The sequence below is a fragment of the Lissotriton vulgaris genome, chromosome 5 (genome assembly GCF_964263255.1).
Source record: "Lissotriton vulgaris chromosome 5, aLisVul1.2, whole genome shotgun sequence".
NCBI classification, from domain to species: domain Eukaryota; kingdom Metazoa; phylum Chordata; class Amphibia; order Caudata; family Salamandridae; genus Lissotriton; species Lissotriton vulgaris.
The window spans coordinates 831,697,520-831,713,346 of record NC_141693.1 but is presented as its reverse complement, the minus strand read 5'-3'; the positions used below and the strand labels follow the sequence as shown (position 1 = coordinate 831,713,346).

The 15,827-nt window shown below is 44.1% G+C and overlaps 1 protein-coding gene across 3 annotated transcripts in view; it reads left to right on the top strand.

The window, feature by feature from the left end:
* PIK3AP1 (phosphoinositide-3-kinase adaptor protein 1) overlaps window positions 1-15,827 on the top strand; it is a 1,689,354-nt gene that overhangs the window by 703,661 nt on the left and 969,866 nt on the right. For all 3 annotated transcript variants that reach the window (XM_086922323.1, XM_086922324.1, XM_086922325.1), the window contains one exon: window positions 12,811-12,943. In XM_086922323.1, the coding sequence (XP_086778449.1) occupies window positions 12,811-12,943 (133 nt within the window). The remainder of the gene's footprint in view (window positions 1-12,810; window positions 12,944-15,827) is intronic.

Sequence of the window (15,827 nt, the reverse complement as noted above, 5' to 3'; positions counted from 1 at the left end):
CCTACAGAGTAGTTATATCACCATTTAGTGATCACAACCCCCTTGTCCTAGAATTGGACATAAGCGCAAAGATTACCACCAGGGCACTGGGAAGGGAAGGACTACGAGCCATCTCATCAAAGGATCAAGGCAGACGGCTAAAATGGGACAAAATCATACCCAAGGCCTTCTTTGCAGAATTGACGGCCACAACTGAATCCCATATGGGCATCTGCCTAGATGATAATGCTGTGGGAGTGGGAACGATAACCTCCTTCTCAGCCATTTGTAAACAAATTGCAACTAATCTAAACAAGGGGAGGGGGTCACATTTGAAGAAAGCCCATAGATGGTTCGATAGCGCCTGCTCTAAAGCTCATGAAGCCCTCCTTGAGGTGCTTAAAACATCCCCGAGAGATAGAATTTTGGTTTCCACTCTCCGTAAGGAATACAAACGGGCAATTTTGCAGCGGAAACTGAAAATCAAAGAGGATGCTTGGGATAGCCTACAGGAGGTTGATGTGTTAAGGGATAGCAGGAAGTTCTGGGCCATAATCAATCAGCCATTCTTTGCGGATAGTGACAGCCCAGATACAGACTGTGTAATTTCGGACGATGTTTGGCTTGGGCATTTTAAGAACATTTATGGTGACTTGGACATGCCTGATCTAACATGCGTACCCCCAACCAACAGCTGTCCCAGTTCTCCCATCAAATTTGAACTAGAGGAAGTAGAAAGGGCAATCCGTGCTACCTCCAAAAATAAGGCACCAGGCCCGGATGGGGTGCCTGCAGATCTTTTTATTATGTATCCTCATTTTTGGGCTAAAATCCTGACTAATGTATTTAATGCTGCAGCACTGGTGGGTTTCCCCCCATCCTGGGGCTCCTCAATTATCGTGCCCATTTTCAAAAAAGGGAGCCGTGGGGACCCCGCCTGCTATAGGCCAATCTCCCTGTTGGATTCTTCCGTTAAAATCATGGGAAGAGTCATTCTACAGAAACTGGGAGATTGGCTGGATGGTGGGGGGTTCCTCTCAAATCTCCAGTACGGTTTTAGGGAGCACAGGGGTACCATGGACCAGTGTCTGAATCTTTATCTCCTGATCAACAAGTACACAGTGGCAAAGAAAGGCTTCCTCTATCTGGGGTTCATGGACTTATCATCAGCCTTCGATATGGTGAACCGTTCTAAATTGTGGTGTATCTTGCTAGAGATGGGTCTTGACGCTCCCCTTGTCTATTTTTTAGCCTCTCTCCATCAGGACCTAGCAGCGGCAGTCAGGGTTACACAGGACGGCAGGTGCACGGATCAATTTAGATCGAGACGGGGAGTCAGACAAGGCTGCATTCTGGCTCCCCTCCTTTTCACGATATATATAAATGGCCTGGAAAAATCTTTAGCTAAGGCTGGTGCGGACATCCCTAGTGCAGGTGGAACGGGTATCCCGGTCCTCCTGTACGCTGATGATGCCGTTCTCATTGCTCGTACAGGTCTGGGTCTACAAAGGCTGTTGGACAGCTTTGGAAAATTTATGGAAGCCCTTGACCTCAAAATAAATAGTAAAAAATCCCATGTCATGATTGCAGGGGCCGGCAGGAAGCCTAGGAATGTTAATATCTTTAGATGCCTGGGGGCGGAAGTCGCAAGGGTCCCAGTCTTTACCTATCTGGGGGTATTATTCGATGAGAAAGGTAATTGGGGTCCCCAGATGAAGCACAAAAGCAACATAGTGGCTAGATCCACCATAGGGCTTTTCAATTTTGCTAAAAGACTGGGAGCGAAACCCATGGAACCCATGCTCAAAATCTATAAGGCTAAGTGTCGGGCCATTGCGTCTTATGGGGCACCGATTTGGGGATATGCCAATGTGGATAAAATTCAATTGGTAGAAAATAAGTTTTTTAGATCACTGCTGGCAGTACCACATTCATCGTCAACCATGGCAGTACACTGTGAACTAGGAATGGGATATATCACAGATCATCTTAAGGCAGCACCTTTGATTTGTTGGGCTAAGACATGGCTAAATGAGGACATTACCCTTAATCATCTCATCCTTAAAGACTGTTTGGCTCTAGACAAAGCACTTAGCATCCCATGGCTGGCATACGTTAGAGCGGCGTGTGTCAGGCTGGGACGTCTGGACGTGTTTTCCACCCCAGAGGGTATCAAGAAAGAGGATTTGGGATGGATTAAGCAGAACTTTCAAATCATGGCTGAGGCAGACAGGGAGGATATAGAACTCAAAAAATCAGGAGTAAGAAGCATTTATGCTCTGCAGTCCTCGCCCCACACAGAACCCTACCTCAGGATTGTAACAAAGCCATACCATCGCTTTTTGCTTACAAGGTTTAGATTTAACCTTATTCATCTTGTGTTGGGAGATCAACAACATTGGGGTAAGACCAGCTGATTCTCCACCATGTTCCTGCGACAACTTCTCGACACAAGACACCCTTCACCTTATTATGTTTTGTGACAAATTTTCGGTGGCACGAAATAAATTCTTGCTGCCCATATTACGAGAAGCGGGTTTCCTGCAGGTGAGGCCTGCACTACTGTATTTGCAATTACTGAACAATGTGCGAGTTATCTTCAGCGTAGCTAGTTTTCTGGTGGCTGCAGCCAGAGTTAAAAACAAAAGAACCCTACAGATAAATTGATCTAAACCACTTCCCCATAATCGTGGAATAGAATTTTTAATATTTGTACTGTTTTAATAGTGGTTTTTAATTACAATAGGAGATAATTTGTATTAATTAACACCCCATGAACGTTGCAATATATAATCTGCATTGAATGTATGTATGTACATAGATGTCTGTTTTTAAATGTATATATATTTTTACTTTGTATGTATGTAATGTTGCTTCTTTTATGATTTTAATTAATCGAATAAAGAGTTTTTGACTGACTGACTGACTGACTGTTATCATGCATTATTTTGAGGGAAGCAGGAAAGCCCATCTGCACCGTGGCACCCAGTCCACGAAAAGCGTCCATTCTTTTACCCAACTCCCATTGTTTGTCGAGAGTCAATCTAGACAGATCAGAGCGTATCTGGTAGTTGAAACCTTTGCCTGGTAATGATTTTTGTTTTAATGCTAGGGTCAAGATTTGTTCTTCAAGGTATATGTATGGAAATTCACCAGGATTTTCCTCGGCTTGGTTCTCTGCGGGTTACGCCTAAATGGGTCCCTGTGGATACGCTGTATATCCATGGTGAGATCCTCATTTGAAAGTTGAAGGTTGAGAGACTCTTTTAGCAACGCGATAGTATAGCCTTTGATATCTGTTCCTTCACTTCCCTCCGGTACATTTAAGATTCGGATATTGCAGCGTCTGGCATTGTTTTCCACAATCTCCATTCTCTCTGATAGCGCAGTATCCTCTCTTCTCAATTTCAATATATCGTCCTGGACGCTCTCAGCACGCATGGATATCTGACCCACCGTCTCTTCTAGGGATTGTGTTCTTACAGAGAGGCTAACAATCTTTTCGTCTAGGGATTCACAAAAGGTTCTTATTTCTCTTTGATTAGCAGCAGACTCCTCGAACCCTCGCTTAATCTCAGCTGATAGCGCTGCAAACATCAGCTGAATCGAGGCTACGGAGATGGGAGTAAAACTAGAATCTGCGCCCCCGCTTTCCTCAGCGATAGGAAACATTCCGCCTTCAGATAAGTTGGGGCTAAAAAGGGCCTCGGAGGTAAAGACCTATCTGCTGCCTCATTGTTCTTCCTACTGATATTATCAGTTTCTGTTATTTTGATTGAGTAATCTTCACCCCAAGTTTCACCTTGAGAAGATGTAGGTGGGGATGGAGGGGGTAGAGTTGAAGTGTGAGCCAATATATTAGCCGTTGCAGTTATTTCGTGGGCTAGTTCTGGGACTGGTAAGGCTGTTTGCCCCTCTGCACCCCCCTCATCTAAGTTCAGATGGGCGTCAGAACCCAAATCCTGTGACCCCCCCACTGGGCTAATGGGAAGTTCCTGCATCAAATCTAGCTCCTGGCCTTGCTCTGTTGACGCCATAATGTTGTTCACAAGCTGTGGTCCTGTGGGACAAATATCCTTCAGTGGACGCTCTTGACCTATTTCCAACACCTGAGGGACCACCTTAAAATATGAACGTAGAGAGGGGGTAATTTTAGAGGAAGAAGCCGGAGGTGGTTTGACCGCCTTATTACACTTTCTCCCCCTCTTAGGCTTTACTTCAAATGAAAGGTACGAAGAAGCTTTTTCTGGATTTAAGCTAGAGGGAACACGAGTTGCTGCTTGAGAGACCTCCCCAAAAACAGAACCCGGGACCTTTAAGGAGTCTGATGCTTTTAATACGCTGCTTGCTAATTTCTCCGGTGAAGGTGAAGGAAGCTCCGCTCTCTTACCTCTCTTCTTGCGGGGACATTTTGCCTTCCCCTGTCCTTTAGTTAAATCCTTGCCTTGGCTTGGTCTCTCCTTGGAAGCACTAACCGCTTTCATTAATTTAGAAGGGACCTCAGAAGGATTCTCTTTACTCCCTCCCTTCCTATCGCCATGCTTCCCTTTTACCTCCAATCCGTATGTTTTTTTCCACCAGCTGACTGCTTTGGGGAGAGCCTATGTCCACCCCCGTATCCAGGGGACCTGATGCAGGGCAAACACTAGTGCTGGCGCTGGCACTGAACACGGGTTCCCTCTCGTTGAGTGTGCCGGTGTGGGAGTCCCTACGGAGACTCCGTACGTGCCTGGCCCTTCGGAGCTCCAGGGCGGCCTGTCCCCAGTGAAGCAGCGCTGGCTCCGGCTGCTCTCCTGCACTCGCTCTGACTGGGCGTTTCTGGGTTCTGGTCTCGGTCTCCGCCTCCTCCTTCTCACTGGGGATGAAGCACATCGAAGCTGAGACCCAAGCCACGCCACAAAGAAGCCTCAGTGGACGGACGAGTCCGACAGTCCCTGCTGAGGGCAGCTCACGACCCAGACAAGAAAAAGGCCAAAGGATTCAAGAATTAGCACCGCAAACAAAGCGGGACACTTATTTCGCGGGCGGAACGAAAACGGGTAAGTTCTTCGGCGCTCACATGAGGTTGGAGCGGAGCACTACGGCAGTCAGCCTACTGCCGCCATGTTTCCCCAGTCTAATCTAGTGTTCTACACTAGGTTTATTGACGACATATTTTTGGTATGGAAGAACTCAGCAAGATTGTTAGAACAGGCGATAGAAGATATGAATCACAAACATGAGAGGATTAAATTCACTTATGAGATCAATAAAGAAAGAATTCACTATTTGGATGTACTGATTAGCCAAAATAATAACAAATTGGAGACCCTGGTATACACGAAACCAACAGACAGAAATAACTTGTTGTTATATACAAGTTTTCATCCTCCATCTTTGATAAGAAATCTTCCATATTCACAAATGTTGAGGGTGAAACGAATCATTTCTGACAATGACAAGCTGCAAATTGCTCTTGGAGTACAACAGAAGAAATTCAAAGAACGTGGTTACCCACAGGAGGTTCTAGAAACAGCACGGAACATGACTGAGTCTAAAGATCGCAACACTTTGTTGACCTTTAAGCCAAAAGAAGAGTCCAATCGACAAGTCTTTGTATCTAAATATTCATCCAAATCTCCAATGATCAAAAAAGTTATCAAAACAAGATGGCAGCTTCTGAAACAAGAGCCTGACTTTAAGGGTTTATTTGACGAGGAACCGCTTTTTGCGTATACACGTAGTAAAAACATCAAGGACATTCTTTCAACCAAGACTAAAGTAACAGAAGAGCATTACAGAGGAATGCGTAAATGCTACAATTGTGTGCATTGTAATAATGTGATGGAAGGTAATATAATACACCACCCGCACACAGGTAAAGCCATTGCACTGAGATATAATGGGGATTGCAACAGCACTGACGTCATCTACACTATCAAGTGTCCGTGTGGCTCTCTCTATGTGGGCAAAACATCGTGAAAGATTAAAATACGCATCACGGAACACAAAAGTACATTTCGCACTAAGTTAGCAAAATCCTATTTCACAACACATTGGCTAGAACATCATCACAACATTGCACAGTTGCGTTTCACCATTCTTGAAATAGTCACAATTCAACCAGGGATTAACCACACAACACGTTTATCACAAAGAGAAGCGTGGTGGATAAAATTCATGCAAACTTTGGCACCCGATGGGCTCAATGATAGGATCGAGCTACAATGCTTTTTATGAGAGTAAATGTATTGTGACATTCTTTGTATTTATTTACTCAACTCAGTATGTACATGGGTTATTTGTAGGTCAATATTCTAAGCAAGGCACTAGGTTTCTCTTGAGTTTTTTTCGAGTCTCACAATAATGTTTTTCACAGTCATGGCTTCTTTTGTGTTTGGCTTTAACGCTATGAGTGCATGTCACTCATTTTTGTTGTTGTTTTTAACTCACATATCCATCCTTCCATTCTCATTCTACCTAATTCTTTGCCACGCTCCATTCTTTCTTTCTTTCATTTTCATTAGTCACACAAACACGATTGTCGAGCTTAATTGCTTGCATAACTATCAGATGGAGTTCAAGCAGTAAAATACGTGATGTTGCTGTCACAGCTTGCAGGTATCCATGGTAACTATCACCTACTTAACAGGCTATCCGTAATTCCCTAAGTCGTTATATTCTCGCAATTATTCTTAGATGGTGCAACTTAGCAGCCCCTTTCTTGTCTATGACACCTTGTTATCGCCGCAATTATAACAGTGAGGTTACTTTGGGAAATACATATAGAAGCTAGGCATCTTATCATTTTATTCACACAATTCTAAGATGGCGAAATTGAGTCCTTTTTTCTGTTTACTATCAAGATCAGGAGTCAGCTCAGTAGTCCTCTTTCTCTGTTTACGATCAATATCGGAAGCCCGCGTGGGTTTAAAAATAGTCCGGTGATAGTTGGCGGGCACTTCGTTTGTTATGCGGAGCAGACCTTTACCGTCTCGGTTGTCTGGAGCTAGAGTGGAATAGACTAAGGCTGCATCGTTTCTTTGAAGGTGAGTGTTGTTCACCAGACTGTCAGACGGGTTCTCGGTTTTCCATCAGCCGAATTGGGTAGATGTAGACACCTACAGTTCAGGGTGAGTACAGATTGTGTAAGTAATTTACGTGGTAACATGCAACAGAAATGCTTCAGTTGGTGACCGCGTTTTTTCCGGTTGCAGAGTGCAGTGACAGATTAGCGAGTGGGTTAAAGAGACGCCACAAGAATAAAGCTGTCTCTATTGGCAACAACAGTTAATGACTAACATAGAAGCTGCTTTCCGCTAAAACTTTGGTGAGTTTCATAAAAGTATTAGCTAAAATAATTTTTTTCATTGACTAAGCAGCAATGATGTTTTTATGCCTTGGCTGTTAGCAGTGTTGTTAGAGAGAAACATTCATCCAGTTGTTTACATAAGTGTATAGAGTTACATAGTGACAGTAGCGTAAAAAATACAAGTAACCGTTTTTTTGTCTGGAAGAAGGAGTTTCAATAAATGTTAGTAAACGATTAGAAAATCGTTCGTGTCAGCGCACACAACATCCTTTGTAGTGACTTTGATCTTAATTAGTGGTACTGTTTGCTATCTCAGGTCGGACTTTCAAGTAGTCGCAGATGCAACCTAAGAACAGCAATTGTTTCAAGATTTAACATTACCATTATAAGTAAGTCTGTCTATCTTGAGATAGAGCACATTTTCGCTTGGGCATGGGTTCTTAACTGACACATCTGTCTGGTGCATCACGACTTAAGACTTATATAAATCAATGTTTATTTAAAGTGCTCTTCTTTGGTGGAGGTCAACATTAGAGGTGGTTTCTTCATTCTTTTCAAACAGATTATCCACTGGGGTTCTTTTTGACCTATTTATAAACCCATCAGGCGACCGCATGGTATCTGATTGTGTTATTGCAACAGTACTTAGAACTGCTTTTTTGAATAGATTTCACTTGATTGCTTAAGTCTCCATGTAATATTTTTGTAAATAGAAATATAATATATTGTTCTTTGAGTGAACAGAGAGTTAACATCTTGTTTCTTGATAAATTTCTTTCATAGTGCCCCCGAAGAAGGGAGTTGTCCCGAAATGCATTGGGCCATTCAGTTAAATCGTGACAGCTTATGTACAGTTTTTCAAGAATCATTTTTTCTGTTTTTTGTATGAATTAACAGTGTATTTACTACTATTTGCTGATCAAATTTAAAATTAATGAACATATAAAATGATTTGACAATTTAACATTAAATTGTGTACAGTGTTCAGTTACTTGTTTCTTTAGTATTGTATTTCAGATACCCTCAATTAAGCAGGGAGAACAATGTTTTCAATTGTAATACTTTGAATTCGTAGTGCGTTTTGGTATACTAGTGGGATTTCCACCAGAAGTTGTTCTTGTAATGGGCTGGCTGCCTTAGACCAAAACAGTTTACAACAAGGGGTGGTGAGGGATAGAGTCTCTGAATTAAGCAGAAAGCTCTCACCCAGTCAAGAGATCAGGGCTAGATCCAACACCGTTTTTTAGCTCACTGCACCATCCCAGTTTCAGAACCTGGCTGTATGCAAATTAGTCTGTTCCTGTCCCAGTGCATGATGGGAACAGGGCAAACCAAACTACAAAAGCCAAGACCAAAACAGCACACACACTATTGCAAATAGTTAAACAATCGAATACATTCTCATTAAGCATGGGCGGAAAATCCGTTACGCTCGCGGATTTTGCGGATTTTCGGTAAATTCGCAATCCGCGAGATTCGCGAATTTCCCACAAAATCCGCAAATCCGCGAGCAGCGGATTTTATGGCTTGCTCGCACTGTTCGCGTGAGTTCGCGGCTTCCCAGTTCAACTTCGCGCCCCGCGAATAAGCGCTAAATTGCAGAAATACGATCTTAGCAAAACTGAAACTACTTACCAGGTTCAAAAGTTCAAGCTCATCATTAGTAGCCATTTCCTGTAGTGCTTCCTGAGGGGCCCCTCCAGAGTTCAGTTGCCTACTTGCAACTATTATGTGACCCTGCTCTGACCCTCAGAATAGTTACACAAAGGTCCTGAATTACAGCTAAGGCAGACAAGCAGGAGCCAGGCTGAAAGTTCAAATCCAGTGACACATTAATCAGCCCCTAATTCATTATTGTCAGTTGGGGCAGGGCAGGTGTTGTAACTAATTTTGCAACAATGAAAGCACTTAGCAAGTGCAAAAGATCACTAATCAGGAAGCACTAAGGAAGCAGGTGCCAGCTAAAAAAATATTCTGTGACACATTAATCAGCCCCAAATTAATTCAGGTCACTTGGGGCAGGGAAGGTGTGCTTTGCTTTGCCACAATAATATACACTGGACAACCAGAGGGTGCTGTGATGAAACAGAGGGTGGCATGGGTGGGCCAGAGGGTGGCATGAGTAGTCAGAGAGTGGCAGTGGTGACAGAGAGTGGCAGTGATGAAGAAGAGTGTCCCAAACAGGCTGGACACGTAGAAACAACAAGTTCGCAAAACTTGCGACCCGACAGGTAAGTTCGCGTTTGCGAAATTGTACAAAACCCTCGCAAACTGGCAGAAACCCGCGCGAACACAAAGAAAAAAATCCGCAAATTCGCGAGAATTCGCGGATTTTGCGGATTGCGAGTTCGCAAATCCGCAAAATTCACCCATGCTTAGGTGATACACACGCCTAACAAACACCAAATACAAATACAAATCTGCGTAACAATGAAATGCATTATGTGGTGATGACAGACATGCAGATAGATCTCAGTTAAAATGAAGGATCATTAAATTACATCAACACTTGCCCTCTGAATGGGCATGCGCCAGTCTGAGCAGACACCAGTATGCATGACTGGGCATGACGGAAAAATTTGCCAACCTTCCCCACTCATGCGCACTTGTGCTGCTGCCTGCTCCTGACAATGCCTGTCATGGGCAGGCAGTCTCTCTTCTGTGTCCTCCCTAACACAGGTGATTCAAAAGAAAAGGGGTAATACTTAAGACCGCCAGAGACCCCGAGCCAGTCCGTGACGAAACAACAGGTTCACCGCAGGTCTCGACCGCAAGTAACGTGAGTAACATGTGCTTCAGCAACAGCCCGGGTAAGCCACTTTCCTTTGCAGGTCATTAACTACCGTTGGCCCTTTCATCTTTTAGGGTCAAAACCTCTGCCGGACTACTCCCTTGGGCATTTGCGGCAAAACACCAGAGTGAGGATACTTTTCCCTTCCTGTACCCACCACTTATTTGTATGTAATGCTTACGTTTCCTAACCCACTATAAATATTTATGCTTATCCCGATAAACATTCACTCTAACTGTACCACCAATACGGTTACACTTTTGCCGCATTTTATCGTCTACACTGCACCTTATAAATCGGCATTTACGCCTTGTTGTGAACATCAGCTACCATGCTAAGACTCTCCCCTGCATGCTTGTCTGTCATACATTTATGTCCAGTTATGCTTGGTGAGGGAATCCCCCTCGCACACGTAGAGCACCTTCGAGAGTGCTTCACATTTTCCCATCAACACACTCACTTACTTTCCCCTTCACTTATTTAACCCCTTGTATGCTCATGACGAGCTCAGCTCGTCATGGCATACACCTCTCTGGTGCTCATGACGAGCTGAGCTCGTCATGGCCCGTGGAACGCTCAGGTGCTGGGAGAATTCCCCTGCTGTGCTCAGCGTTCCACGGGAGCCAATGCACTTGTGACGAGCTCAGCTCGTCATGAGCACCCGAGAGGTGTATGCCATGACGAGCTGAGCTCGTCATGAGCATTCTGGCACTGTGCGCGCCCCCCTCCCCCCAGCACAGCAGGGGAATAACCCAAGCAGCGAAGGGGTTAATGGTCCCGAGGAAAGCCAGTTTTAAACTCAAAGGCCTGGCTGGAACATGTAGACCACACCTGGATGCAGGAGGCCCTAACATATACTCCTATCACATCCACCTTCCTTTTTAAACGTTAGCAGAGGCCCAGTTATTGAAGTCTAATTAACCCTCGGGTACTGGCACCACTGTATAGCTTTTTAACTTTCACTATTCACGTCACTACACTGCACACTCAGCTACATACCTGCTCTGCTGTATCCAGGCGTTGAAGCACACCCGGGACATACTCAGTGTCACTGGGTGGGCCCGATGATGAAGCATGCCACCAGCTAGGTTGGTGGATGAGGGCTTCATGAAAAAATCTAATGGTTTACACCTCATCATACAGCTTTGAGTTCTGCCAAAATACTTCATAAACAGGCTAGTCCTTATTGATTAACCCCTTCCATGCTCATGTCAAGGTCAGCTCGTCATGGTCGTTACCTGCGCTGTGCATTTGACAAGTTGACCTTGTCATGAACAATGGGATCTATCAGACTTCAGCACAGGAGGGGAAAACCCCCTAGCAGCCAAGGTGTTAAACATATAAACCCTGGGGATATGGACTAGCTACCTAGTCCTCTCTCTCTTCTTTGATAAACGGCAATGCCTGACAGTCAACATGACGCCGGACCGCCCACCCCCTTCAGACTCTGAAGGGGGTGGGAGGTCCCACATCATGCTGACTGACATGATTGTCTGTTCTCCCTCAGTGTCTCCGAACTTAGGTAAACTGAGAGTTTACTTAAGTTCAGAGACGCAGAGGGAGCTGCGGGTGCGGGCGGCTTGTGGGGCAATGCCCCAGTGCCCTAATGGATGCACTACCACTGCTTCACTTCCATTTTTCAGAACAGCCAATATGTCTGCCACATATTCATCGTTCGAGGTAAATGGATCCGACTGTCAGAATATAGGTCTGACAGGCACTTAATGGAGTTTATGATTTTGGGTACCACAAGATAATATGGTATATTGCCAGAGGCCTCTGGCACACCCTTACTGCTATTGCAGGCACTTCAGCTGTTAGGAATTTAGGTCACTTGTAGTGTGTGTGTTACCCGGATCTATGTATTAGGGAAGAATATGCTATACCTGTTGTATGTTTATATGTGTGAGAGAGAGAGAGAGAGAAAGCGAGCGAGAGAAACCTGCACAATGGCATCTGCTTGCACTGTTTCTTGCTATTGGCCAAGCTTTGTCTGCTGCTGTGCTCCCTGTTACTGAATCTAGGTAAACGCCTATTTGAGTATACAAATTGACAAGTTGACTTTGATGCTTTTCTTTACCATGCAGATATGCTGTTTTTGTTTTGTTCTGTAATCTCTGCATCCCTGACTCTGTAATGTATGGTTGGCAATCACTCGTACATTCAGAGGCACAGCGGGCGATGGTTGACCTGATGCATCCGGGGGCTGCAGACAGAGTGGGGATAGGAGGGAGAGAGAGCCTATACTGCACTGTATTCCTCACAGCTGCCTTAAGCATGGTCTTCATCACTATACTATGCCTTATCACATGAAACTACCTTTTTGCATGGACTTCCACCACCATACTGTGCCTTCTGTTACAGCTGCCGTTAGCATGGTTTACTTTTATCTTATTGTTTGTTATCCCTCTCCACTACCTTTAGCATAGTCTTCCATCACCAGTCAGCTTTGAGGGGCAGGAGCTACCTGAGGCTGAAGCTCCATGTGCCTCTTACGATGGTCAGCCTCGTTCACTATGCTTCCTCGCCATAGCACTCATTTTGAACTTTTACGCCATACCACTTTCAAATGACACCAGCCGCCACTATTTATTGCCTGTTGCCCCATCTCTTATGTTTGACTATGAGAACGAGAATGCTGTATGAGCTCTCCCAAACAGAGGCTTGCAAGAGTATTTGGAGACCCCACTTCACTGCTCTGTATTCTACATGAGTTTTATGTCTGTTTTTCTTCTTTATGCACATCCAGGCTTTCAAGATAGTGCCATACAATATAGAGGCGCTAGACAAGCTGTTAACAGAATCTTTGAAGAAGAACATCCCTGCAAGTGGTCTGCATCTCTTTGGGATACACCAGATCGAGGAAGATGACACCAGTGCCAGTAAGTGGCTGTACCCCAATTGTAAGATCGTAAACTGACTAAACTATATGAGAGGTAAAAAGCGGGAGTGAAACCTGTAGATACAGAACCTTGACGATAAGGGAAACTGTAAATTAATGTCTAAAGATCTGAACAATCTATAACTTATGTAAATGTAAAATGTAGTTCATTTATATAGCGCTGTATCACCGACCGGTTTCTAAGCGCTTGCTTAGGGAACCTGTCCTGGTATTCCCCTGTTAGATAACCCATTACTGGGCATCCCCAGGGTGAAAGCCAGGGGCGGTGGGTGACATTTGAAAGTGGTGAGGCGCAAATTGATTTGCACCGTAGCGAGCAACCGCAGCGAGCGAGCCCGAACCCCTAAAGGGGGGTTTGGGTGGATAACTCCCCCAAGAAAATTTTGAAGAAAAATCGTGCATTTTCAAGCAAATTTGAGAAAGCAGGAAGGTTAATAAAGCAATTGTGAAAGTGCAGTTATTACATTAATAGATGGCATAACATAGGTAGCTGCTTATTCAGTATAACCACAGAGCTTCATACATTTCGTCCTATTACGCTCAGGTGCTGAATTCAGACTATAAGACTTTCATGAAAATCTCAGCTCTAAGAGTAGAAGAGGTTGCACAGCAGTTGGGAAACAGCCTTCACAAAGCATTAGGAAAATGACAGGCAATTACTTGAAAGCAATGCATCAAGTAGTAACTTAAAGCAATGCATCCAGCAAAACAGTGCATGCAGTCAACCATACAAAAGTAAACTAAAGCAAGTGTGAACCTGTGAACCTTCACTTTGAAAGCAGGGTGCTAGTCAACAGGCCAGTCACATACATTTAAACTGAAGAAGAGTACACTTCAGCATGCAGGCACCAACATAAAAGCACCAAGCAAGTCAAACAGTTTAATGAAAGAAAAATGAAAGCAATACATCCAGCAAACTAGACAGTGACTCAAAAAGTAAACTGAAGCAAGTGCACCCTGAAAGGAATGTGCAGTCATAAGTCAGACATTCACATAAAAGCAACTTACCAAGACACCCAATCAATTACATGGGAAAAACTTGAGCCAATGCACCCAGAAAACCAGACCAGCACACCAAAGCATCCCACCCCTGATTGGATGGCAGCTGTGCTCTTAGGGTCACCCCTCAGTTTTTTGGCAGGGTTGAGCACCCCCCAGTTTTATGCCCTCTGCGTCTGAAGGGGAGATAGGCAAAAGGGGTCATAATGGGACATCTGGCACAGCCACTTTGTAATCGAGGTCACCCACCCAGCTCAAGACTGAGTTACAGGCTGATCTTAAATATTTAAACAACCACAAGGGTCTCCAGCTAGTTGGTTCTTGAGCCAAAAGAGTCCTCAGCTCACTGGGAATCTTTACATTGCGCCTGAGATGACATGACAATGTCCCTTAATCCGGAGCAACTGTGGGGACTGGTCTGGGTCTTGATCTGACTTGGTACGAGCAGGATACAAAAAGTAACGGGTAGGTGGCCTATGAGCTGTGTTAAATCACTCGTTAAATTTTAGGAAAAATGTTTAGTTTGACTTTTAAGGTGGACGGATTTCATGAGTACACTTCTGAAAAGCTTGATCAAAAGTCCTATTGCCCTTCAAGAATCTAGTCTTAGCCTTGATCAGAAGCCCCTTCCTGAAGTTTCTGGATGACATCACCCAAAGAATTTACCAAGGCAATCCAAGAGTGATATTAGGTAATAATTCACATGATCAAAGACAACACCTTTATTGCATCTTGAGACAAATTTCCCATCTTTTAAAAGTGTCCTATCAGCACTGAACTATCTACTGGCTCTCATACAACAGACCAGCATCAATGGTTTCAGGCCTTGACGCAAGGACTAGCAGTCTGTTATCCTGCTGTAAAGCTTTGCGAGATGCAATTTCACAGCTCCACACCTTTCTTTTTGCACTGCCATCTCCTATCCACTCTGCAAGCACCAGCAGATACTCATGTTCCTGCATTCCCTGCTAGACAGTCGGCATCTTACCTATGGGAGTTGGGATTGCTCATAAGCATCAACAAGATGTGCAATCCTCTTGGGCCCATGCCTCACTTCACTTTTGTGAGTTAGAGATGGACTCTATTTGGGATCTCCCTTGGGTTCCTCTAGGGCTGCACCAAGCTCGGCACCAACCTAAGTGTGTCCAGAGGCCTGTTAAATATTCACAAACATATATGTCCATGATCCATGCGTGCAGACTAGGAACAATTGTAAAACAATTGAAGATCCATTGTGGAGTTCAAATTTGAGTTATTGTGCCCTGGCTGGGCTCACAGTTTTAAAATTACTGCAATGACAAGTGGCAGGGAAATGTGATTTGACATGTAGGAAATCTACTTCCATATACCAGCAAAGTCACTCCTAACTGTTTTAAGTCCACAGGCATGGGTACCCAATATATAAATACTAGATATATTAAATATCAAGGAAACATTTTTCCCCACAGTCAACAGCTACATAAGGCCTTTTGCCATGCTGTAGTCAAAAACAAATTTTTCATTACCAAGCCCCACTGTAAATTAACACTTAATGGCATAACAAATCATACAAGAAAACGAATAGAGAAATACTTCAAAGTTCTTTTTTACCGCTTATTAATTTTCAATTCATTGAAGAAAGTACATATTTGTAAGTATAGTGGAACTCAAAATGTGAAAAACTGTACTTTATGCTGGCTGTCAAGGAACAAACTGGATTTTGTCAATCGCGACCACATAACAGGGAGGAATTACCTGGAGTGCGATTAAACAAATGGAAACACTGCTACAACACATCTACTTTTTGAACTGTAGATCCCAGTGGGGTTCTCATGCAATGAAACCTGTTCATACAGTCGACTAAGACTTTCCGGTTGTACCAGCTG